The 26,681-nt window shown below is 41.9% G+C and overlaps 1 protein-coding gene across 4 annotated transcripts in view; it reads left to right on the top strand.

Annotated features, from left to right (window-relative positions):
• The window catches only part of epha7 (eph receptor A7), an 86,887-nt gene that overhangs the window by 8,394 nt on the left and 51,812 nt on the right, over positions 1–26,681 (top strand). For all 4 annotated transcript variants that reach the window (XM_070986789.1, XM_070986788.1, XM_070986787.1 and 1 more), the window contains exons 4-5: positions 11,454–11,609; positions 21,383–21,718. In XM_070986789.1, the coding sequence (XP_070842890.1) occupies positions 11,454–11,609; positions 21,383–21,718 (492 nt within the window). The remainder of the gene's footprint in view (positions 1–11,453; positions 11,610–21,382; positions 21,719–26,681) is intronic.

Below are 26,681 nucleotides of genomic sequence, written 5' to 3'. Positions count from 1 at the left end.
CAGAGTAATTGGTGCTGATTCCAGGAGTATGCACTCAATTTGTGATTTCTGGTTTGACTGAATGATGAACGAAGGGATGTGATTCTAGATGCAAATTGCACTAAGCAGCTTTATAATGCTATTTGAAGTTGACAAGAAAAAATAGGGGAGTGATGACTTATTAGTATCCAGGTCTTGGAATTTGACCTGCCAGTCCAAATTTTAGACCCTGTGTTGCATCACATGAATAGACAGAATCCAAGTAAACAGCCCTCATTCTCACACAAACAAAGGCATATGGTCAGCCGTGCTGGTAGGAGACTTTTTTAACCCCCCAAAAAGGGAGACCTCCACGACTCTGCGTCAGATAGCATTATTTCCAAGGTGACACTGGGGTTCACATTTGGCCATGCATGAGGTCAGTGAATATTAACTTCATTTACACATGGCTGCAGACCAGCGCAGTGCCACAGTGGAGGCCTGCCTGTTATGTTTAGTAACATGAGCGGCCTGGCTGACAGGACACTGTCAAGAAGGAAGATGGATGACCACAGCAGTTGACCCCTGATCGCCAGAAGAGTCACCTCTCCGGCCCCCTCTCCCTGCATGACAAAAGAGCCCTCCCTGCAGTGCAATGGCCCTCATCTCCACTTGCACTAACAGGTTCAGGCATCTCCATCGATCCCCGCTTCCATACCACTTGCAATTCTAAGCTTTTGCCCTTTTTAGCTATCCAAACTGTGGCACAGATGTCTTTTTTGTAATTGCTTGCCTGCTGACTGCTTGAGCAGGATGTGATCAGACAGGCGAACTCTATGTCAGAAGACAATGTCTTTGGTGTTCCGCGTTGTGTCGCTGCGGCTCGAGGGTGAAAGTGATATGTGACTGGGCCCGGGGTCTCGCCACCTGAAGAGGCAGCAGGGAGGACCCTGTTGTCAGTGGAGCTGCCCCTCTGGGATGCTTCAGACCATTGGCTCTGTACTTCAATCTTACTTGAAGAGGAGAATCAATAACTTATTACATAACTTCACACCTTTTCCCACTTACATCCAGAGCGGAGGAAGCAGAACTTGAAATGTGCTGAGGATGGTTCTGTTGCAGGAAATTCTATTTCCTCCAGAGAGTTATGTTAAAATGAAGACATCTTGGCAAAACAGGAGGTATCCGATGTTTGCATAACCAGAGTGGGAATAAAAAAACTTTAGGGTTCTTCTAATGATTATGAATATTATTTAATCATCTGCCAGAGATTTTGTGGACCATTTAAATAATCATCAATAAAAACGCCAAAAATGCCTCTTATACGTTCCCAGACCATAATGAAAATGACTCATTCTCTGCATCTATCTACAGTATTTGCATAGGTTCAGATGATGGGGATTACATAAAAAACAACTTGTTGTTCCTGTTTTTTGCATGAGTTTAGATTACTTGACTATCTAATAGCGATCCAGATTTGCACAAGCACTTGTGGGATCTGAGGCTGAGCCAGTGTCTTTGTGTCAGGGGAGGCCACGGCGGCCTGGCCACAGCAGTGACGAGAGGCTAGTTTCACATTGTTCCATTCCTTTCTGTCACAGCTCTGGGACCAGCATGGTGGGAGGGGTTGCTGGTGGATTGGGATGGGCTGGGACTAGGTCAGGAGGGTTGGTAGGCATTGGCACAATTCAGAGATAATGCTCAGTTGCTGACTGGGGACATTTCCAGTGCTGATCTCGCTTGGGCTGCAGGGGGCTTTGGATCGGCCAGACCTTTGGACCCTGTGCTTTCATTCCCAGAATGCAGAGTCCTCCCCTCGTCTGCGCTGTCTTTTAGTACAGCACCCTTTTTAGAGCTGACCACCTCATTCATTAAAGGTAGCCGCCTGGCTGGCCTTAAGGGCCCTCTCTTCTATTTCCATGTGGGTTAAATGAACTAAACAAAAGACGATTAGGTAGGGACATTTTCCATGTCACTGAGAATCCATTTCAAAAAGCTCACTCCACATGATAGCTTAAAGAAGCAGAGACCTCTTAGGAGGACTGCGCACAGGCTTGAGATACAGCTGCTGCTCAAGCAGAGTGAGAGGCTATAAATTTACTGATGTAATGGGTTTAATCTTAAAATGTTCTTACATTTACCACCTCCAGATCCATGGAATAAATCAGCAGGAGAGTTGAAAGAGCAAATAGGTGTTGAAGTTTGTTGCTTGTAACGTTTGCTGTCAGCAGAGACTGCAATGAAGCTGAAGCGGTTTTCTTCACTGACATCATATTATTTCCTCCTTTATGTTTTACTGAGTGAACAAACAAACCAACACACACATGCAAACACACACAAGATCAGATAAGATTGGCATTATTGTATTTTTTTTTCTGGTCAACAAATCACTTTTTCATTTAGATCTGAGGTGTCTGTTTCTGAGATTTCTGCCTCCGTTCCCGTAAAATGAAGGTAAATGTCATTAGTAATGCAACGAGCATTTGTACATAAAAAAAAAAAAATCACTGGTACTAAGTTCTGGTCCTGGTTCTTCTCGAAAATCCTGTTTTAATGCCTGAATTCTAATGTCTAAAAGGCAAAAATTACTTGCTTTATAGTGAGGCAAATCTAAGCCAAATACAAATTCTTTATGTAAATTGATATAAATATAGATTACCACAAGAGATGGTAATCTTGATCAAGACCTGATAAAGTGTTCATTAGTTTGCTGTTTAATTCCAAATTGTTCCACTTTTACATCAAACTTGGTGGACTGGCTGTAGCACCATAGCAGGAGCATTAGCTCAAAGTTTAATATAACTTAATCAGTGTCTGGCTTTGATCTTTGCTGTGAACAACAGAGCAACCACTTCCTTTGGGTTTACTCTGCTTAGAGGGCAAAGCTGCATGCCCTCCAACACAGTGTAAGGGAATGCTAATCTTCTCTTTGTTTCTCATGGAAAGCTACTTATCTCCCGCTAAGCACAGGTACCTCGGATGAATGGGTCGGTTGTCTGTATGTGTGGAGTGCAGCAGCAGCCAGACAGAGCCATTCCAAGTATGTGTGGGGTGAAGGGAAGATCCGGCCCAATATCAGATTCTTTAACCGTTTAAACTTGTGTTTCAGTGGCTCATTTTAATCTGACTTCTTTTTTGACCTTATTGTAGCCATGTCCTGTATTGTAGGCTTCCCTGCCCACGGAAGGTGTTGGTGTTCTAAATGAGCTTGTTTGGAAGGGGTTTGACTTTGAAACTCTATCTCCGTCCCATGAAGAGATTTTCAGCACAGTCTTAGTTCTTTTCCTTTTCTTTGTGTGATCTGCCACTGTTTCCCAGAGCTGGATAGGCGCCTCGCCTCTCATAGGTGGGAGATTAACATGTCTGCCGGCAAAAAACCCAGCTGCTGAGCATCTTTTTTCTTTATTGAAAGAAAAAAGATTTAGAGCAGTGCAACGTGCTCGGAGGAAAAGGAAGAAATCGACAAACACCTGCTGCTTCCTTTGTTGCTCCTGTGATCAGACTAAAAAACAAAACATGCCTGAGTATGAAAAAAAAGTAGAAACATAAACTAGAAAAATTCTCAAGCATAATTTTAGAGTACTTAAAATACAATTTAGATGATGCGAAGCCATAAACAAAATGTTCGCAAGCACTGTAGTAAGCTTAATAAATAACTCATATCATCCTTCAAGGCACACTTGATTCTTCTAAAACCTTTGCAGCTACAAAAGTCCACACATCACCCACAAGATGAGATCAATTGAGCTGTCCTTTGGCTTTTCAAGTAGAAGAAATACATTCAGCTCAGATTTTTTCCCAGGTCTGCCTGCCTGTGTTGCTCTGAAATTACTCACAAGATATACTGCCTCTTACTTTGCAGAGGAAAACACCACAGGCTTTGGTCCATAAAAGAGATGCAGCCGTAGTTCAGTATGCATAAAATGCCAGTAAACAGAGCCTGATGAATGTCCACACCAAGGCCTACAATTTATTGAGGCAAAGAACATAAGTCACATCTAATCAGAGCAACACACATAGGCCCCAGGCTACATTAATGCATAAGAAATAGGCTCTGTGTGAGCTATTGACATCCTTCTCTATAGTCGGAACGCACGGTCATGGTCCTAATCGTATGCCCTGAAAGTGAAACCAAAAAACATAAAGCAGGAGTTGGGTTTTTAAATAGCATTTCATGGTTGTCTGAACATCCAGCTAGACACAGGGTATTTTGAAATAGCTGACAGAGAGTGTTTATGGCAGTATTAAGAACGGATTGCAGTGTAATAGAAGCAATCAGACGAGTTTGAGGGAGAGAAGTCCTTTGTTTTTTCACAGGTAGCATAGGGCATCAGGAATATTTCTTTTGGCACCAACTGGAATATGCGTGCGCACAGGGTATAGGAAACTTGTCAAATGAAGAACGCTGGCATTGAAGTTCTGGTCAGATTCAATTCAGGTTTACTCTTGTTTACTTATTCTTTAAACAGGCAGTTCCTCATTTTAAGTCTAAATTTCACCAAATGTAGGTTCTATTTTATTTAGGCAAATTTCTTGTGAGCCTGCTTGAGTTTAAACTACATTTAATATTTGAGCATTGGCAGATCAACCTGCCAAGGAGCAAAAGAAAATCTGCTGCCGGGCCCCTCTTAACCCTCATTCCCTCACTCTCTAGGCAATGTGTCTAGCATACCCATGTTAGAAAAAACTACCCGGCTGCAGTTCAGTGTGTGAAAATGTGATTAAACACATTCATTTCTGAATATACAACATATTCTCACAGAGTTCAAGTCAGGCCCTGAAGACCCCCGTCACTATTGCCATTTAGTGGTGAATGTTTCCAAATTAGCACAAACTAGCTGACGTACAGTAAAGCTGGAGCTTTAGAGTCCCCGGCAGTTCTGAGGGCCTGGGGCAGTTCCGTGCTCTGCATGGTTGGTAATCCAGCCTCGCATCTGAGAAGTTTGACTTTTTTTGTTGAATTAAAAAAAAAAAAAAAAAAAGATTTGTAGAAATACATCTGGGATAAAATATTCTGAAGTCAAGGTTCACCAACCAGCCTTTGTCCGCAGCTTTTGACAACATCCCATGGCCCTCTCAGCAAATGGAAATTGCTCAGCTAGAATAACATGTTTGTGTGACAAAGTTGGGCATTCAAATGCCAAAAGTCTGTAATCCCTCTGCATGGGAATATAGAAAAAATATAGATAGAGGAACATTTCAATAGATGCAGCCCTGCTCAGAGGTATGCACAGAGGCCAGCTCAGCTCTGGATGTCAGAATCATGCAGACAAACTCAAAAACACTTGGAGGAAACATACTTTCCTGAACTAGGGGCGACAGGCCCCCCATCATACCAGACCTGTGTTTAAACATGATATTTATAAAGACATTTCCCTAATGGAATGGCAGTGGTGAACGTTTTACAGAGAAAAATGCTGTTTTTTGAAATAAGAAAATAAACTGTTTCCTTTATCACGCTTGACCCGTTCCACCTGGCATTCATCAGCGGCAGGGTCTGCATGTTGGTCCTGTCGGCTGTTCTCCTCCCTCTGCCTCTTTTATCACTCTAATGGGGTGCTATCTCCAGGCTGCTCTCTCCAGGTCTCCACAGCCCCGCTCGGCTCCATTCAGCGCGCATTCTTTCCACATCCATCCCGACACACAGGCGGATTTAACACATAATCAGGCCGGACGGGAGGGCAGCCGGAGAAAGGGCTAGGCCGAGCCCTGACAGGAATCATCACGCTAGGACCGTGGAGACAGAAAAGCCCACACCAGTCATTCTCACTCTGGCCCTGGTAGTCTGCAAAAAACAGAGGGAATCTTCCACATTCTCAAACTGCAGCTCACTTTGAGAACCGCCCGCCGCAATGTTGAGGCAGACGGGGAGAAACTCAATATTTCAGCTGCCCTGCTTGGACCAGCTAGAGTCCTCTGTGCTCAGTAGTAATATGGATTGTAACCCTGATTGGATTCGTGGGCTGCAAGGAAGCTCAGCTTCCAGTTTTTGCAAGAGAGAGTACTGTTACAATTTTTTGGTACTGGCACCAATACAGTACTTTAGTCTCAGTGCCAACACCAAAATAGTGCTTTTCTGATACCTTCCTTTGTAACACCTACAGTTCAAATTATGTATCTTTCCGCAACTGCATCTGCAGAGCTACTAGGGTCCACGAGAGTCCACATCCATGTCTTTGCAGATATTTGCATTCTGCTCAAAGTATGTGACTATATAACTGTACACACATCCACCATTGCAGACAGCAAATGAAGTATAAACCAAACCAGACCTACTCAGAATTGGATGATAAAGCCGATGAGCACTTCTGGCCGGGTTTCTTCAGATTCCTTGACAGTTCTGGATAGTTGATCCTATGTACACATTTCATTTGATACCTTTAAAAGTATAGACATTCAATAACCAGTCCGAGTTCATGAACTAGAAAACTACACAGAAACGAGAAAGGGCAAATTTGGAATTCCATCTGTCAGCAAAGACAATATTAAAATGGTATCACATTGTGGCTTTTGGTCGTAATAAGGATAGCAGTCCTGATTGGATTTGTGGTTTGAAAGGAAGCTGGGAAGGAAGGAATAAAAAAAACAACAATTTATTAGATACTTTTTCCATAAACCTCAAAATATACTTTCTGCATCCACAGAGCCACGCAGATCCACAAAATTGTGATCTGTACTTCTACTGGGGTCTCAGATCCGACCAGGCACTCATGACTGATACATTACATTACAGTCCAGTTTGATTCTTTGTGCCATGGATGCATCTAGGTCGGCACATACTTTACCAACCAGCCCCAGAACACAGTAAACTATGCAGAAAACAAAAAAGGGCAAATTTGGATCTGTCAGCAAAGGCACAAGATTAACTGGGGAGCAAAAACACCATGGCATCACCCTCAGACAAGGGAAATGATTCTTTTCTATTTTGGCCAGGAAGGGATATGTCAGGCTGTCGCATAAGGAGTCATTGGCCCCCTCCCACCTCCCTCTCTGTCCCTCACCCAGAGTGTCATGACACTGCCAGTGCGTGAGAGAAATTGGATGTAATTCAAGAATGTTAAGAAGCTCAGCTCAGACGAAAAAGAAATAAACCGAGATCTTACAAAAATACAGAAGTCCGTTTTCTCCCTTTTTTTGTGTATGTGTGTCTGCATAAGATAAGGAGACTTTGTTTTATTCTCCGGGCCAGTGTGCGCTGTGATTGAGACGCTATAGTCGCAGGAGCGTTTGATTATCTTTATCCCACCACTCTGAGGACCTCTCCTTTCTCAGGCTCCTCTTCCTCTCTCTGTGGAAAATTGCTGACTGCAGCTTGTCCCCACACACATCACTGAATGAAAGTGCTTGACCACTGGAAGGGAAATTACAGATGCTGGCTCTGTAGCCTGCCGAGGAGCTGGCTGGAATGTAAGACTTGTATTTTTTTTTCTCTCTGTTTAACCTCAACCCGCTTCTCTAAGGACTAACTAATTTCTCAGTGTCGTAAATAAGCCGACTGTTGTGTCTGCCGCTGAGCTTTTTTAACAGGCCCGTGTCTACAAGCACAAACCATTAGTCGGCCTTTATCTGTGCCAGAAACAGCCCAGACTTACATAAATGGCGCTTTTTCAAAGAATCACTCTCATACCCTTCAGCCTCACTAATGTAATTACACGTTGGACTGTAAATCCTCTTGAAAAAAGTCAGTGCAAGTAATGAAGAGTCTGAAGTTTCGTATGATGTTTGAACATGTTTGTGTGTCAGCGTTTCCTAGTAAGGTGTCAGTCACTTTGTCAGTTAAGAAGCTACTTGATGAGCAGGGGTGGTGTAATTGCTTTGTAGATATTTCCACTCAGAAGCGAACTGTTGCGGCAGGGACAGTTGACAAAGAAGCTCTCACTCACTATCATCCAAACTCGGCATCTCAGAAGAACAGTTTCTCTTCCGCATCTGGTGCCAGGAACGGAAACTCGCCAGCAGCGAGTCAGTGTGCACTGTACTGCTGCTGCTGGGTCAGGAATGCCGGGCTGGGATGGCTGTGTTTGTACTTGTCACTCAATGCACTGCCAGTGGTGGGGAGAGCTGCAGAAACACTTACTTGCCTGTGTCATGCAGGCATTCGATTTTTGAGGCCTCATTTGCCGCCTTGTTGCTTCTGTAAACATTTCCAGGTGCCAAACCCAGTCAGACGCACTGATAAACACGTGGGCTTTTTGCTGAAAAAAGCTAGAAAAAGAACTGTTAAGCTTGTTGGCTTGAGTAAGTAGCGTTTATTAAAGCGGGTCTTATTTGTGTAGTTTGGGCCATCATTTCTGTCTTCTCTGAAACATTGAGCTCATCAAAGTAATTTTTTATATCGAGGATCATTACAACACCGTGGCAGTGAAGTCCACTGGGGCAAGAAACCCGGGAAGTAAGGCGACAGGTTGTAAACAAGGCAACAGTTTCATTAGCATGGACGCCGATACTGACCATTTTAAGCTGATTAGGTATTGGTCACACTAAATAGTTTTCTGTCCATTTGCTGCCATGAGGTAACATTGATGTATAAAGCTACTGCTGATACCAAGCCGTTTCCTGCAGGTGGTTTGCAACAAATGCATTTTGATGTGAATTTATGCAATAATAGGTCTCAACAGCTCAGAAAATGAGGAACTACTTTATATTGTGTTGACAAGACAAGTGATTCTTGTTAAGTGAGAGTTTAAAAAAAAAATGTGGAGAGCTTTGTTGTTCAGCAGGTCACTCTTTATAGAGCTGATGTGTAGCTACAGCCCTGCATTACTTTAGTCTTACTTTGACACAGGTAGGTTTATAGTTTTTACAACTAGGTAAAAAAGAACATGTTGGATGAGTAAGGAGTATTAGCCGGTACCCTCAGTGGGGTATTGAATTTAAATCATTACTATTATTTTTATAAGTATATAATTAGTCTGAAAGGGTGAAAATGCTGAACCCTAACCAACAGAAATATGTTGTGATGAGTTGAAGTTTTCCAGTAAAGCTGTATGTACTCTCAGAAGCCCCCCCCTTCTCAGCCTTGCGCTCATCTTAATCTGGGCTGTGGATCCTCTTGTTTGCTGGAGTGGTGGTCACGATGGGAGATAGCCTCAGTCCCTGCCGGGCTTTGCCCCTCTGCACACCGGCCACCCAGCAGATGAGCTCTCAGAAACCCAAAGGCAAACAGACACGCTGGCTTATCAGAATGTTTAAACAGCCTGGCATGGTGGGAGAAAGCGTGGTCTTAGACAGTCTTTCTTGCCAATCTTTAACCTGCTGGAGAAAGCCCTTCAGTGTCATTATCAACATCCATGGGGGAGTGTTTACACTGCGTATCAGATACTAGACATGGCCTCCTTTGCTGTTTGTCAAATGCTATCGTTCATCAGACCTGTATATACAGCAAGAAGCAGCTAAATATGATGAGTAAGCACTTTGTAGAGTGTACATTTTGCCTGGTCAGCATTCAAGACCCACTGCTCACAGCCTGCTCAGGGGTCTGTTTTCAATTACTGGCTTGAAAAGGTAAAGAAAGATTAGAGATAAAATCGGGTATTTTTCCCTTTTGAAAAAAAAGTCTTGTTTTGAGGCTGTGGCAGTGCAATAAATGGAGAATGACAGGGAATTCATTGTAGCTGGAATAGGGATACCCTGAGCCCCAACCTCCTCTTCAACGCTGGAAGTGTTAGAACAAGAAAACTCAGATGCCTCTATCCTTCTTATTCTGGAGCTGTCACAGGAGGTGGTGGCCAATATATTCCCCTGGAAAAAGGACACGAAGAACTAGCAGAACTGAGATCTGCAATGGGTGGGGGGGGCGGGGGGTGGGGGGTGGGGGTGGGGCAGTATGAAAACCACAGCTGATTTCCCCCACTGGCTCATGAAAAATGCATTTTTGTTGTAATTCGATAGTCTGTATGCAGAGCTGTTCACAGAAGTATGGATATCTTGCAGATTGTTTAAGAAATCATGTGGCACACGTAGATTGCAGTTTTTCACCAGGCTTAGCTCTGGCACACACAGCCGGTCACTGTGGATTAGTCCACTTGGAGGCGAAAATAGCCAGGCTCAGAATAGACATTTTACTCCTTACTGGTATTTAAACATTAATATGACAAATGCATGTGATTCACAGTGAGGTTGCTATGAATCACTGTGTTTTGTTTGCCATTTAAGTTCTGCCTTTGTCATTACTTGCTTTCATAGCTTTTTGTGGGAAATGACAATCATTATGTAACTTAAAAAATGGTGGGTGGGTGAGTGAATGATTTGGGTTTGAGAGTAATTCTTAAATTGCTGTCTCACCTCACAGGCAGTGATGGGTATTTCTTGATAAGTCCTATCAGTCTGAGGTTTGTTTGCTGTCTTGGTCAAAGGTACAATGTTGAAATGATCCATGTGCTTGTGCTTGATATGTACGCTTATCTCTCTGCTCTACTGAAAAATGTTTCGTCTCAGAGAGAGGACTTGTTATAAACAAGCCAGACCTCTTTACTGACCTGAGGATTCACCAGAATAAAAATAGCCTTGTTATTTTCTTTCCAAAGTGAGAGGTTGTAGTTTATCCCTGGGCTAATGCTTCAACATGAGGTTTGCGATGCCGTTTCATGGCTCAGCCTGCGTGATGAAGCCCAGGGGGACAGGCTCATTCAAATACTGGCTGCTGCAAGATGTGAACACAATGGTTTGTTCTGTCATGCCCTCTTCATAATGGGACTTCAGGTGTGAAGCGAAGACTCTTTCAGACTGTGTTTGCACAGGACTAATATCACCTGGAGACATTCAGTGATTCGTAATGGCTGCTGAGATCATCAGTGAGTATAATCCTGTGTGAACCTGGCTTATCTGGGGTTTACTAAATAAAAAAATGCTGTGAGAATTTCTGGTATCTATTGAGTTTTTAGTGAAGGATGGGTATCATTTGGATTTTCCTTTAAACCATACCTATTTACCCACTGGGGGCCCAGGGGTAAAAATGAGCTGTAGGCCCTCACTAGTATGAGTTTTGTTCAGTTCAGGAAAAATGATCCATTTTCAGGTAGTAAGTTTGAAAAATGAAATTCCATCTTTGCAATCAACAAAATATACCAAACCTCACAATACATCAGATTTCGATGCTTTTCTTGTTGCCAGAGAGGAAGTTTGCCTAAACAAAATAGTTTCAAAAGGTTATTCAGTTATTCAAATGAATCATCTGAGTAGAAAGGTTTTTCACAACTCATAGACATGTGACATCAGTGAAAAGGGGCTGCAAGCAGAAACAGTCATTTTAAGGGGTCAAGACTGCCCTATTCGGTCATTTTTTTTGTTTTCCTCAAAAATTGAATATGACATCTTGTGAAAATGAGCACCATATTCCACTTGACTTCATAATGCAGAGATTTATGGCTAACTGATAAATCATGTGTGATCCCTACATGACACTGTCTGTGTAAACAGGGTTAGAAACTTTTTATTGTGTCTTTGTCCTCCTCTCTTTGCCTTGGCCTCATTCTGTTATTTTCTTCCTCCTTCAGCATGCGGTCGTGGTTTCTACAAGTCTTCCTCCCAGGACCTTCAGTGCTCTCGTTGTCCGGCACACAGCTTCAACGACCGTGAGGGCTCCTGGCGCTGCGACTGCGAGGATGGCTACTACCGAGCGCTCTCTGACCCTCCGTCTGTGGCCTGCACAAGTAAGTTTGCCATGCTGTTGCTAGGTAAACATGGCACAGATCTCTTGCCGGGATCTGAATTTAAACAGCCACACATGCGAGGGAAAAAACACATTGCGCAGCCTATGCCAGACCTGCTCAGCCAGTCTGCAGCGGTCTCATGAAAGCCCAGATGTGTTCCATAGCAGTTCCTCTGCCTCCCAGTATGTCATTATAATTATGTTTGCAGGCTTACATGTCTGTTTTCTGTCTTAGCTGGTTGCTAATGATGAGAGGAGCAATTTGCCATTTCCCGTCTGAAAGATTGCAATTACAGTCAGCAGCGGCAGCCCAGGCAGCACCCTGCGTCTTCATTTGTCCTGGCCAGTGTAATAGTTCTGTGACAGCCATTGATGGCTTATTTACACAGGCCCGGGAATTCAGACTGAAAGGTAGAGCTGATTTGCTTCCAAATCCATTCTCAAACGTGGTTATTTCAAGGTGCTGCTGGATGCTGCTGCTGCTTTTTTTTCCCCATTGATTTTAGCTACTGTGTGCGGGGAGTGGCTCACCCCAGCGGGGCAATGTTAGCACTCTAATTTATCTCTGGAGGTAAACAGCACCCCTAAACGTAATCTCCGCACCTTATCTGTGTGCCTTCATTTTACTGATAATGTATCACAAGACTCCTGGAAAGGCCCACAGGCTTTTGGCTGCTAGACACACACCTCTGTCATTCTTTTTTCTATTGACATAACTCGTCAGGAGGAGAGTGGATAAATTAACATATATTTTGTGGTTATTTATTTTGTACCATTTTCTGTTGATTAAAAACAACAAAAACAGACATGCATATGCGGGAAAATCAGCATGCCTGTTTCACACCCTGAGCAGTGCTGCTTTTTCCCCGAACACCCAAAGTAGGCCAAGTCAGAATCTCTAATATGTGCGTGTGTGTGTGTGTGTGTGTGTGAGAGAGAGAGAGAGAGAGAGAGAGAGAGACACAGACAGAGAGAGAGAGAGACTGCTGGTAAGATATTATGCAAATAGTAGAATGTTTTAGTGCTGCATTGGCTTATCTATGCATTAAATCAAAGAATCAAAGAGATGATTATACAGATAGTAGTTGGATTTAATATTGTAAATATCAAATGAAAAATGATTCTTCGTCATTTCTGGGTGTCTGTAAAGCCGCTTGTTGAGCAACATATCTGTGTCTGCCTACCCAAACTATTTAGTTCTACATATTGTCAGTGCACAGGTGTGTTTAAGTTGCACCTTTTCTACAAACCTTTCATTTCATTTTTCTGGAAAAAGTATGTTTCTACTTACATAAGGGAAAATATGTTACCAGGGGAAAAAAATATTTTAATTAAAAAGTGAGTATAGAAAGAAGTAGAGGCAGCATACATACCCCCTCACATTCCTGTATAATTAGCTTGAAATGCCTATTCAAGACGTCCGAGACATATCCAAAGTAAAGCTGTTCTTGAACATGCATGGCTTTCTGTTTTGAAATGTAACACAATTAATATTTGTGGTATGTTATGGTACTAAATTTATCTTTTCAACCCTCTGTAATATACCTGTTTCCCCAAATTACTCACTGAAGCTGCATATCTTTGTTTTTGGAATTTCATTGGCTATAAGAAGAACTGGTCATCAGCGCAATTGAACGAGGCCCTTCCTTTCAATGTGGACTCTTGCTGGTTATTGTCAGCTGTGGACATGACATAGAAGATCCTAATTGGTCAAGTGAGGTGTCAGTAGAAAGGTCAGACTGCAGCAGCCCTTCTGAGACCAACATGTCACCTACATGTACATACTTACTGAAGTTAGAATGGGGAAAATGCGGAAGAGTAGAATGTGGCCAGCTAATTTGAAACGATAAGACAGCTTCTGGTGAGTTATTATAGTATTTTGGACTAAATATTTTACTGGATTGGATCGTCTGGACCTTTGCTGATGTGACCAGAGCGTTTTTGTTAGTGTTATCAGTCATTACACTGTGCATTACTATAAGACTTCATTAGTCAGTTGCATCGATTTGGTAAGTGTTTGTTTATTTGTTGTTGCTATTGATTGTAGCTGTTATTGTGATTGTATCTTGAAAGGGTTTGAATCAATCAAATCATGAGAATCTTAGCTTTCCAATGATGAATGGCATGAGTACAAAGTAATACAGAGCATGTGAAGAGGTTTTTCAGATAGAGATTTTCCAGATAAGCCAGATTTTGAAAGTATACAACTGAAAAATTCTATCCACTCTGTTCACGCGTAGCTCGTGATAGTTTAAGCAATACATCTGCCTGGCTTTGTGGAAGACATGCAATGAGTGCATGGGCAGAGCGTGAGCAGGTAGACACGCATGCAGGCCTGTCTGGGAAGGTTTATTACATGTCTGCAAGAGCCACAGATACCAGATATTTTTCTTTGTTTCTCATACCATTTGATTTATTTATTGCTGTCGGAATGTAACAAGAATTTCCACAAATATAACAAAAATGCTTCTAAAACACTTAAGCTACTCTGGCTTTAATGAGCTACAGTTTCCCACAAGCATTATTTGGCATTGCAATATCAGGCCTCTATTTTGCATTAGGCTGGCTGTTTTTGTTCTCCATGCTTGGAAAGTTTGGAATAAATGTTGTCAGCGTTTGGGCTTGTCTCAGAGTGCTCCCTCAGTACATTAGCTAGTGAACTCTCCATAGAGTCAGCCATATTTCTTTTGTCCCAATGCTAAAGTGGTTACTGTGGGTTCTAAAAAAAAGTAATAGAATTTACCTTCTGGCTTAGGAGACAAGTATATACGCTTCCATCTATATCCTTATTCCAGTAATGTTTTCAGCATATTGTGGTATCTACTCCAGAAATATGTCATTATTCTTAAAATGAGATTTATAGTTGAGATATGTTGAGACCAAAATCACACTTTAGTAATGTTGATGGACACTTTTGTACCACGAGACAGTATTCAACAGAATTGAAGAAGCTACACAGCTCTTAAAAAAGCAAAGTGCTGTGTGACAACAACAAGTAATGCATCTTTGAAAAACATTTTAACCCTGCTGGTGCTGGCTGGGGGTCAACAGAGGCCCAAAGCTAATTTTTGCCTACAGCCTAATAAATGTAGGTTGATTGGTCAGCCATCATGGCCCTTCAATCATCCCCTGTCCAAGTGAATCACTGACACCACACAGTGGCCAGATATTGTTTATCTGGCCATCTATACATATTGGATCAAATCAACTTCGTACACAACAGCTTTTTGCCTTTTTTTTTTTTTTTTTTGCCTTTTTTTGGTTTTCTTGCCACAACAGATTTTTAACTAATGACAAAATATTCAGCTAATCTTTACTCACAGTCGTTTCTCATGTTATGTGAAAGCACGATTCTTTCCCCTAAAGGGGGCGCGACTTTGGTGCTTGATGACATGATGGCGCACTGGTTTATTCCCATCACTATCTAACACAAAAAAGGACATAACTCAAGCTAAGTAAATTTGAGGCTGGCCAACGGCTACAAAACACAGATCTCTCCGTGTAGCAACCTCACAGATCTTGTTCTAAAAGACAGGTCCATTACTCACTACTCCAACCATCCTAATCGGATATTAACGCTTCACTCTAACATCTCTCTCTGATCAAGGGCAGGACTCATGCAGTGGTAAGAACAGGAGAAAGTTCCCACTTCTTTGCAGTGTCCTCTGGCTGTTCCCTTCTGGGTAATCACCTTGGCCAAGTAGCACAGTAATTACTGAAGTTGCCTAATGCACACTTTTCATTATTCATTTTCATTAACTTCAGGTCTACACTTGATGACCCCATACCATTATATGTAAATATGTATTTTTAACTTGTATGAATAGCCTCACCCTCCTCCGCAGTCACCCAGCACAATTTTTGCACAGCTTTCCGTACGTGCATTTCCTCATTCATCGCTGGATTAAGTCAGTGTGACCAATAGTCACTGTGATTTCCTTTTTTCAAGCCTTATCCAGACCAGGAGTGAATAGTAATTGAAAATGAATTTGCACTGCCTGAACAAATAGCTTGATTGACAGATTTTTTTTAATAGGGGTTTGTAAAGCTACCATATCATAGGCCTTAGCAAAACAGTGAGATGGATCTCTGGCACACAGAGATTAAGAATGTGTCTATGAGGATTTGAGAGAAAATGAGATGAAGATGTAATGTGGGGACATGAAAAGCCAAATCCACGCTGAATAAAGATGAGGGAAGAAGTTCCAAAAACATAGCTCCAAATACATTGTTTCCCATGTGGTATGTGCTGAGAGGGGGCGGAAGGAAGAAATGCTTTTGTTTGTTGAATGTTTGTCCATGACATTCATATGCAAAGTTGTGAGAAAATGAGATACATGTGGATGGCCACGGGAAGGCATTTTCTCCAGAGGCAAGGCACAGAGTTGAGTTGTTGACAGATTCAGGAGTGGGAATCAATCATGCAACAGCTGCGAGTAGTTCTGGCGCAAGCTAGGGGCTGAAAAGGGCAGTTGTGAGCAGTGGTCTCCTCCTCCCAGTCCCAGCCGCTCCCCTTAAAAATGTGCCACCTCAACAAGTTGATGTCCGTCAGAGGGTCCACCCTGCCTGGAGTTGCTAGGGGACTGTGACAGGCTTGCAGAATGTTGGGGCTAGTGCTTCTACCAGATATCAGAACTAGGGCAAAGATCAATAACTTAACATGTTATACTATTACTTTTTTTTCATAGTATAATAATACATTTGGCTAAGCTGTTGCCATGTTTACAACCTGTCTGATACTGTGCCTGCTCCAGTCTCTTCCCCTGTTGTAACAATGTTTCCATGCTCCCAGATTTCAGCAATTATTTACTTTGGCCAGGGATGAATGAACCAACAAGGAGGCCCTTGAGCAAAAATGTGCTGTTGGCGCCCCTTTTTGGTTATAATTTGATTGAAAGCGAATAATGTTAGAATATACACTATAAAAAGCATTTTATCAATTAAAATCTTCAAGATGCTAAATCTAATTTGGACATAAGACAGATGTATGGTATAGGTTATAGTAGCAAGAATGGTATAGGTATAAATGCAGAAAGAATGCCTTCTCCATTTCAGTTTATATTTTGCTTTAGTGAACCTAACAAATTTTCATTTTATCAAATTAACACAAAGTACTTGCTGCTCAAGTGATCAGGAGCCCTTGGGGACCCCTAAAGGTGTGTTGCCTCTGCACAGTTGATTGCTTTGCCCAGTCGGTGGTTCATCCATTCATCCATTACATATACCTGATTATCCTTTGCGTTTGCAAGTACAATGTTGACATAATCAATAGACATTCTAAAGTACAAAACCCCAGTTGTAAACAAGGCCCAAGTTGGAATAAACCAAAACAGTCCTTTAAGATCAACATGTATGCTGGGAAAGCAAAAAACCAAAGACCAAATCTGAAGCCATGCTATTATTTACTAGGTTAAAATAATTGAAATCATAACATAAAGCCACTTCGTCCCCATCTTGGTCATGCACATGTAAATTGCTGCGTGTTTTTGTCATTTTGATTAGAAGTGGCCATGTAAATAGGACTGCAGGCAGTTCACTCACAAGAAATCACAATTACCCCCACATACTGTATAAGGACACATAATAGTTTGTATAGAGACATCATGATCAATTTGACCACTCACAATGGCTTCGCCAATTGTTTTAAGACTCATTGTTTCAAAGACATAACAAGACATGACAAAATATTGAATTCAGTGTGGTACTGAGGTAGCAGTGGGAGGCCCGTCAGCAGAAAAACTCTTATTCGAACCCTTCTCTTCTGCATGGCTTCTCTCATACAGCTTCTGCTGTAGCCACATCATTAGAGGCTAGGTCACAGGGTCACAACACACATTTGTAGAGTGAGGATTACCTCATGGGTGATTTGAATACCACTCACCCTTGCCGCCCCTCTCCCCACATCTCCCCAATTAGAGCACAGTCAGCTAATAGGCTATGGAGGGTTAAGGCAGCCCCGAGCACCTCTCAAGGCCGATAAGCACCGGATTCTTCTCTCCTAAGCTTGGATTTACTCAGGTCTTACAACTCTGTACAAAGTGGAGATGGACTTACAAACATGACCTAAAAACGACCAGTTACTTTGCTATGTTTTCTATATGGTATATTAGATTTAGTGAAAGCTCTGTGTGGCTGAAGGATGTTTTCTCACCCCTACACCCATGGGAGTTCTTTGTTTATTCCACAAAATCACAGGTTCTACTATAAAATCTGTTTCATGTTAGCATGCAAATGATGTAGCGGGGAACATAAACTGTGCATGCACATATTCCATATTTATGCACAGCAACAAAAATACCCTCACACACACACGCTTACCCATGCTCGGTCACAGTGGCAGTGCTGGAAGGAAGCTAGCAAGTGATTGAGACATTTCAGGCTGTGGGGGCTCTGGCAGGCTAATCCGTGAAATGAAACTTGACTGGGAGGAGGGGTGAGAGGAGAGAACACGAAAAGATAAGACAGAGTGGGGGAGTGAGAGACAGAAAAAAAGAGTAAAAAGAAGAGGGAGAGCGACAAGCCCTTGAGCTATAAGGATGAGCAGACAGACAGCGGAGGGCTCAGGCTGTGGCGCAAATCTGTGCTGTAGGTGAAGTGGGGGCAGAAGAGTTTCATATTCCTGAGTCCAGACAGAGCATAATCGGTGAAACAAAGTGACGCCAAGGCACAAGAAGAAGAAAGACAAGACAGGTTCAGTATGCTTCAAACAAACTGGGTTACATATATGATGTGTCACCATGTCTAAAAGGAAAAGAGTATACCTTTTATATGTGGCCACACTGGGAGACTGGGCAAAAGGCTCCGTAGCCTTCTCCCACTGCTTTTACTGAATCTCTCTCCAAGAACTCTCCAAGAACTCTGTGTCTTTCCCATGTCTTTGTAGTCTTGATGTGACAAATCATACACTTTCAGACAGTCTCTCCTCAAAAGCGTTCATGGCATTGCACATGTGGCATTGAAACGTGATATGATAAAGAAAGCTTGAGGGAGAAGTTCAAACCCTCCCTACTTTAACAGCTCTGCACACACTGGATTGTCTGTTACAAAAAGTTACAAAACTTGTCAAACCCAGCCTAAAGTCTGCTACCAGGCAGGGAGTTTCAGATTGTAGTCGTTTGACGATCCGACAAGCACTTTGTTTGAAGCATACTGAGGTCTCTTGAGGAAGAAAGGCAAAGCTTGCAGGGTAGTGAATCTGTAAAACAGGACAAAAGACAAAGGTCACACAGATCCAGGGCCAGTCTAATCTAATTTCCTCTCGCCTCTTGTTGCCGAGAAATCACCGCTTTGATCTGTGGCACCTGAGATCCAAATGAGAGTGGCACGAGCAAAATGAGATGTTATCATTGCTTACCGTGGCCATGGAAATGCTAGAATAAAAGATCCCGGAGGTTCAGGCTGGGAGGTGTGAGATGCGTGTGTGTACGAGTGTGTGTTTGGTTGTCAGTGCGTATGAGCTGCAGCACACCTTCCCTTTGTTGGCAAAGAAGATTGAGAGTGCAGGTCGAGTGTCAGTGCCAAGGCTGAAGTCGAGTGGCGCTATCAGCAGTCACTCGTCTCCACTTCACCTGCCACAGGTGTCTCTTTCATCTTCCCAGTGCACAGTCTGTCTCTTATCTTACCCGATAATCATGAATATGGATGTCTCTGTTGAGCCCTCGGTTCTAATGGGTGGAACAGGGAAAAACAACTAAGTACTGTATTAATGAGTCTGAATATTGTGATAGCAGTTTTGGGTCTATGCATATGCATGACCTATTTTGTTAGTTAATGTGACAAATTTAATGAGTTGAGAGGTCCCTCTCCAAGATTCCCTCAAAGAATATTTCCTGAGAAAACAGAACAGTTTAAACCTCCCAGAGAACAAAATGAAGACTTAAAGTATTCATAAACAAAGAATACAAGTCATATAATCTTTACTGCGTTAGGGGGAGTTTATTTATATCAACATCTGGGCCATAAAAGCCAACAGCCTGGAATTTGAAAGATGAAAGCAGCAATTTGTTATTCATTGTTTTACGAGATCAGCTAATCTCTTTGCCATTACGTGAACATTTACTAGCAAACGGTCTGTGGTCCTGTGCACTTTTGATGACAGGGAGCTACTTGTTATTGTATGTCAAGTGAAATTGTATATGGCAGTTACAGGGCGGTGATAATCCAGGTTTAAATGTTGTTCATAAATTCTGTGGGTGAGGCAGTCTTTGAGTCTTTTTTTAGAGGACATCAACTTTAAGTGTCCTGCTGTCTACATGATATACCTTTCCATGGAAACCCAGTAAAGCCACTGTCTCCAGCTGGTATAGTTGTATATCTTTGGAGAACAGGAGAACTTAGAGAGTGGCTGGCTGTGGCTTCTGATTCCCTGCTAAGCGTTTATCCCACCATGTAGCCAGGTCTCAGTCATCCTCATAGCAGCTGCAAATTTAATGCTGTTAACAGTCGTTATGTAAACAAAGCCCTTAGTCCATCTGGATGAATCACCAGCTATGTTTGCATTCAAGAGTACATTGTAAAAGAGTTCTTACAAAATGAACATATGAACAGACAGGTTTCCTAAACACTGCATCATTATTTTAACATTAGTAATGGATTAGATTACCACATGTTAAAGAGGTGAAATGGGTCACTCATTGTAAACATAAAGACAATTGTAATAATGTTTTTAGCATATTTCAGTATCTTTAGCATCTTTGGTGCCACTGTACTTGATCTGCTCAGCACCAAACAAACGAGAGTGGGTGGAGGTCAAAACAGATCTTGCAGGAAAGTGATTATCAGGTGGCAAGTTTACATAACGCCATATTTGTGTTGTGTCTACTGAATGTGTAGACAGGAAATAGTTTGCTGCCTTGATAGCCGTTTTGACATTTAGAATTTAAGTTAGAAACTTTAGAAACTAAAGTCAGCTAATATTTTTTTTTTTTTTTCCTATTCTTTTTATAGGTAAAGCAGTTTAAAGTCAGATCCCTAATTCGCCACCCTCCCAAATCCTTACCCTTTGCTGTACTGCTATCAGCTAAATGTAGTCAGGATGAATGCTAATGCATAGTTATGAAATCTGTGGTTGAAGTGCTTTGTCAAATAAAATAAAATGACTAAGAATAAAAGAACAAAGACTTTCTAAAGAATTTTAAGTCAAATACAATGCACGCAGGGATGCTAATGAGCTAACAACTTTTTTGAGTTAAGTAAATGATCAGTTGGACACTTTTTGTCAGTTTTTAGTTATCATGATTGTGAGTTCTAAAATGTTTTTCAATGTCATAACTACACAATTTAAGTGGACCTGATGTTAAACTGAAAAACTCTTTCCATTGTAAAATCTCATAATCAGTTTACTTATACAGCATAAAGGATGGTAATGGAGGATGGGGGAAATGGAAGTGAGTGGGCTAGATAGGTGCACTGTCCCGGTAATTATAATTCAGAAAAACAGCAACATAAAAAGTGTGTTGCATGAACTCTGACTATGAAATTATTCTCCCTTTGAAACTCTGGGCTCCACTGCTTGATTTCACAGTCTTCTAAGACTGACCTTGGTGCCTGCCAGAGCTGACTTCCTTTCAGTGTACCTTTTCTTTTTTCTGGATCTCTCTTATTACAATTGAGTGTGAGTGTTTGGCTCTAGGGCTGGAGCATGTCCATAGTGTTTTTTTTTCTTTTCTCAGAGAACAGTGAAACCACAGATCGAGTCAATACACACTCTTGGCTGTCACTTTCCTTGGCACCTCGTTGTTTAATTCTGGCTTCCTCCGTGTCCACCTCTGACAGGACCTCCCTCAGCGCCACAGAACCTGGTCTACAACATCAACCAGACCACCGTTAGCCTGGAGTGGAGCCCGCCAGCTGACACGGGTGGCCGCAATGACGTCACCTACAGGGTTATATGCCGGCGTTGCAGCTGGGAACCTGAGGAGTGTGTTCCATGCGGGCCGAATGTGGGATATTCTCCTGCACAGTCAGGATTAGTGGACTCTTACGTGACCATCATGGACCTGCTCGCCCATGCCAACTACACTTTTGAGGTGGAGGCTGTCAATGGGGTGTCAGACCTGAGCCGCACACAGAGGCTGTTTGCGGCAGTTAGCATCGCTACTGGTCAAGCAGGTAAGGACTCTTACATGAGTTTATTGATAATGTTGATCTACATTTGGGAAAATGATGTGTAATGTTTTTGTGTGGGGTACAAGTGCTTTTCGGTTGAATTGCCATTAAAGGAAAAAAGAAGTTTTCAGCACCTTTTGAACTTCTCTGGGTGTTTGCAAATTTAATCAAATAGTTCAACATTTTGGGAAATACACTTCCTCTTTTTCTCTTGTTGTTAGATGAGAAGCTCAATATCAATGATCACTCTGATAAGGACAGAGCTGATGCCAAGAGGTGATTAGCCTAGCTTAGCATGAAGATTAGAGGCAATTTGGCTATTTTCAGTGTTCAAAATGCACCTACCAATACCTCAAGTGCTTGCTAATTCTGCCTTCATGCTTACTAAGTTGTTAGCCTCAGTGGCTTCTAGATGCCGACATGTTGCTGTTGCCTAGTAGTGATGTTGTCATGGCTTAACTGCTTCAACATCAAGCATATCGTGTACACAAGATCCCATGTCAGAAACACACGCATAATTAATGCACGGTATCTCATTAGTTTAATCCATACACAGACATAAGTTAAAAAAAAACGACAATTTGTCTTTACTGACAGTGTCTGACAACTGGTACTACAACATTAGCAGAAGACGCTAAACTTCTTTTTGGTCAAGAAATTATTTCAGCATGTAAAAAGAGAAAATTGTTATTTTTACATAACTAAATGAAAATTGATTATTCATACAGGGTACAATGTTCTAAGTAGTGATCTTTAGTGCTAGCTGCTAAGCAAGGCTAACTGTGTCTTCAGTGCTGTACTTAATGCATTTAATCCACAGACATGAGGTTTGTATTGATCTTCTTGTCTGACTCTCAGAAAGAAAGTGAACAACCACATTTCCCACATTTTTAACTATTTACTTTCAAACTGAAGTCTGAAAATGTTTGTCTCACGTCAGTCTGTGCACAGTTCAGCTGAAGAGAGTATTAGGAAAATGCCAAGTCGCAGTTTAATTTTAAAACCTCTCATATGCAAACCACTGTAATGATTCTCCATTAGCATTAATGAACATAGTTTGATATAATCCATTATATATCCAGTATGCATATTACCTAGATTAATTTATTGTGTATATCAGCACTACAGTGGCAAACATTATTAGCTTAGCGATGATGCAGACTCCCAGTGGTACCTAAAGAGCCAGTACTGTATTTGCAGCTCAGTCTCAGGGGAATCTACCGTAATTAAAATGCTGTATTTTGTCGTGACAAACTCTAAAGCCTTTTTTATTCATTATTTCTATGGATCCACCCAACAAGATTCCTCTTTCATGCTTGAGCATCCATGAAACACAGTTGGCCCAAAAGAGTGTTCTGACTATGGTGATTAAAAAGAAGGCTGTAAGGAGAGCACTGAAGCTGTTGCTGGATATATAACCGCTGTCTCTGGCTAACTACACCTGCTGTCTGCGATGTGATGGCCAGTCACGTCTTGCTGCTTTAACATCATATTGGTTTAGTCATTCGGATTCATGTCATCATTTGTTGTGAAGCTGCTGACCCTTTCATTTTTCAAAACATACTTCTCTAGATGCTGTTGTTTGCTACCAAAAACAGTTACGATTACACAGTAAATATCTCAGTTTGCTAGATATTTGGATCTCTGAGAGAGACAGGAAGAAGGAAGAGGCATGAAGTTGAATAGATGTGTGTGGGATTTAATGTTGTGGATGATGTATTCCGCGATGCTGAGATTGTGACAGTGACACGTGCTGGAATGTGCAGAGGGTTTGCCAGGCCAAGGACACAAGGATGGCGGGAAGAGGACAACTTGCAGGAAAAAGCCAGAAAAAAACAATTAACACATTGCTCTTTTAGAGTCGGTCATAATTAGACGTGGCATTTTGACAACAGACAATTAGTCAGTTAACCCAATGGAATATTTAGCCATGAGCTATTGTGAAACAGAGTGGAGCTTTTGGCCCAGATGGGGTGATGTTTATGATCCCAAGTAAGTGGCACCATTTCAAGTGCTGTAACAGTGAAGTTGGTGTTTTTGGCCAAGATGGATAAAGTCACTGATAATTTTGTTTACCAATTCCATTAAGTTTTGATATCCAAAATTTTGTGCCAAACTTCAATTTCAAAAAACAAAACAAAGATGACCCAAGTGTTTATTGGGATGGACTGGTCACTGAAACATTATTTAGACCATGATGCAAGACAAAAAATCCCTATTTGAAACCCAGACTAATCAAATTCCTTCAGCAGCTCTTCAAGGCAAAGCAACCTACTCCATCTGTTCAATGGGTAGGACAGAGCTGGGGCAGAATACAATAAGACTGAAATTGCAGAAGATAGCATTGAAAAGAACACATCAAATACACAGAAAAATAGCTCCACAGCTTTATTATGGTCGTTTCATGAAATGTGGATTATAATCGATTTCTATCTATTGTGCAGGATTATACCACACTGACATCAAGTACTCCAAACCATAATTTGTAATTGCCCACTTAATTGGATGTGAAGAAATAATGACTCAAGGTCCACTTATGAGCATTTTCTGGAGCTTTTAAACTGCATCCCACCAACTTGAAATGAAGTTTGTTCATCTGTCATGGAGATGATTCTTGATGCCATCATGTCACCTAAATAGGGAAATTCAGTGACAACATAAAGGGTGTTTTCATCAGGATGGGGAACAATTATTTTAGCCCTTATCACACCCACCAAGCATGCTTGTAAACACCACGGACACAGCATTTTCATTGCCAAATACTATATAAATGAAAGAGTGAAGATCCTGGAGATCTTATGAAAAAACTGACTTGCATGAGAGCTAAGTGTTAGCATACTGACAGGTTGTGACAGAAAGATGCTTGCCTATGACTCACTGGCTAGTGGCACACTGATCACACATACAGACAAATCAGTGTTGAATTCAGATGCACATATTGGTTATGTTTTTGTATTGGGTTAGGTAATCATGAGTGGGACAGAACATTAGAAATGTCTCTGTGAGCACTGAAAAACAAATTTAAGTTGGTAATTATTATTTTAATAATGGTGAGAGTGTTAGTGTTTTAAAGATATTTGTTGGGAATTGGGACACCCAACTTGAAACTGGGTCCTGGGTGAACAAGGATGTCTGATCACTGTGTTGTTGATCCATCTATCCACCCTGACATCCCCCTTATGAAGTTGTAATAATTTGTTTGAAAGCCAAACTGGTTTCTGAGCCAGTTTTTGAGATCTGAGAACTGTGGAACTACAGTCAAAACTCTCCAAAATCAAGTTAATAGTCAGAATTAGTTTGATATTGATGACCTTGTGATGGGTCTCTCTTGTTTCCCATCTTGAGCAGATAGTAGATCCATGCTGCACCGCTCATTGTCCTGCTCACTGGACCCTCACTGTGTCCAGCGCTCTCTGGGCTGTTAGGGGATGCTTGAGCGCTTTGTAATTAGAACATCGGAGCTTCCTAAAACAATCGGTCCTTCCTGAGCAAGCATGCAGGACCACTCATTAGAGAATGACTGCATTATTAAAGCTTTTATGGCTCATCATTCAGAATTGATTAACCTTTGCATGGCAAGGTGCCGGAGCCCTGTAGCACTGAAAGAACCTTAAAAAAGAGAAGCCGTCTCCTCCATCCCTCCCCATCTCCACCTCCTGCATGATAATCAGGATGAACATAGGCTCGTAGCTGGGGACTCGGGGAGTGAACATGCAGTATGTGAATGCAGATGGTGATCCATCTGATGAGGAATTCACACCTCCCCTAATTACACCAAAGGAAATGTCTGGAGTGAGGCTGGAGCTACACAAGGTGCTGAGTGCTTATTGTTCCCAGAAACCTAATTACCTCTCAGCTCTGTCTTAAATGAGTTTAAGTAGAGGCTGCAAGTTCGTAAGCTTGATTTCTCCAGCTCTGTTCTTGCAGCTGTTGAATAGAAATTCGTCATGTTGAGGATTTTTTCCATCTTTGACATCGCTCCACACTGGAAGTTAAGAGTGTGTTTCAATCAGCACTCCATTGTGGGTCTACAGCGCCACAGAGCCACCCTTGGAGGCCCTCCGAGGCCCTTTGTGCCTTAGTTTTCCTCAAGCGTACTTGTAAACAAGGCATTTTGTTCTTCCAGCACACTTGTGAGTGGGCAATGCTCATAGAATAACCATTAATATTTATTCAAGCGGATGTTCACATCTCTGAGCCAGAAAAATCAAATCTGTGGAGAAGGGCACAGAAATAGGATTTGAAATTAGTTATGGGAAACGCTACAGGACCTGTGCGTATGTGTGTATGTTTGTGTGTGTGTGCTGTGTGTACACATTCAGCTTGAGACCATCCAAATGGGGTTTAGGTGTGATCAGCAAGAGGTATAGACAATATAACAAGTGAAAAGAAGAACCTGTGAAAATTGATTTTAATGTTGACTGCTTGTATTAGCCAGCAGCACAAAGCCTGTTACACTCAGATAGCAACTTTTACAATAGTTGAGCTGTGCTCTAAAGTATTCACAGGCTCCATTGGTGAGTCAGAGCAGAAAACAGGGGGTGTGACTTAGACACATTATTTGGACTGTGGTGATTTGACTAGAAATGCCTCAGAATGCCAAGAATGCCATGGCTGTCATTCCAAAATATTTGATAAGATGAAGACATTGTTTCAAATTTTACATCTGTCTTTGTGTAAAGCCCTGTTGACACATGGAATATGTAACATAGCTGCCTGTATCTGTCTGTTGTTGGCTTTTTGTCATTCCCAGAGACATCCTTTAGCATCTGTTTGAGACGCACTGCCATTCAGCTAACTCCAATGTAAACCCATCCATGGCAATGTTAGACACTCATAGCAACTGCTCCATCCAAAAAATGCATGCACCACCACCATCCAGCCACCCCCACCGAAATGGTACCGCCCACATTGTAAGGTTGCCACTGTGGCTTTTCTAAAATTACTTGGGTGCCTGTTTAGACAT

The sequence above is a fragment of the Chaetodon trifascialis genome, chromosome 19 (assembly GCF_039877785.1).
Source record: "Chaetodon trifascialis isolate fChaTrf1 chromosome 19, fChaTrf1.hap1, whole genome shotgun sequence".
NCBI lineage: Eukaryota > Metazoa > Chordata > Actinopteri > Chaetodontiformes > Chaetodontidae > Chaetodon > Chaetodon trifascialis.
This window is presented reverse-complemented; position numbering and strand designations above follow the sequence as displayed.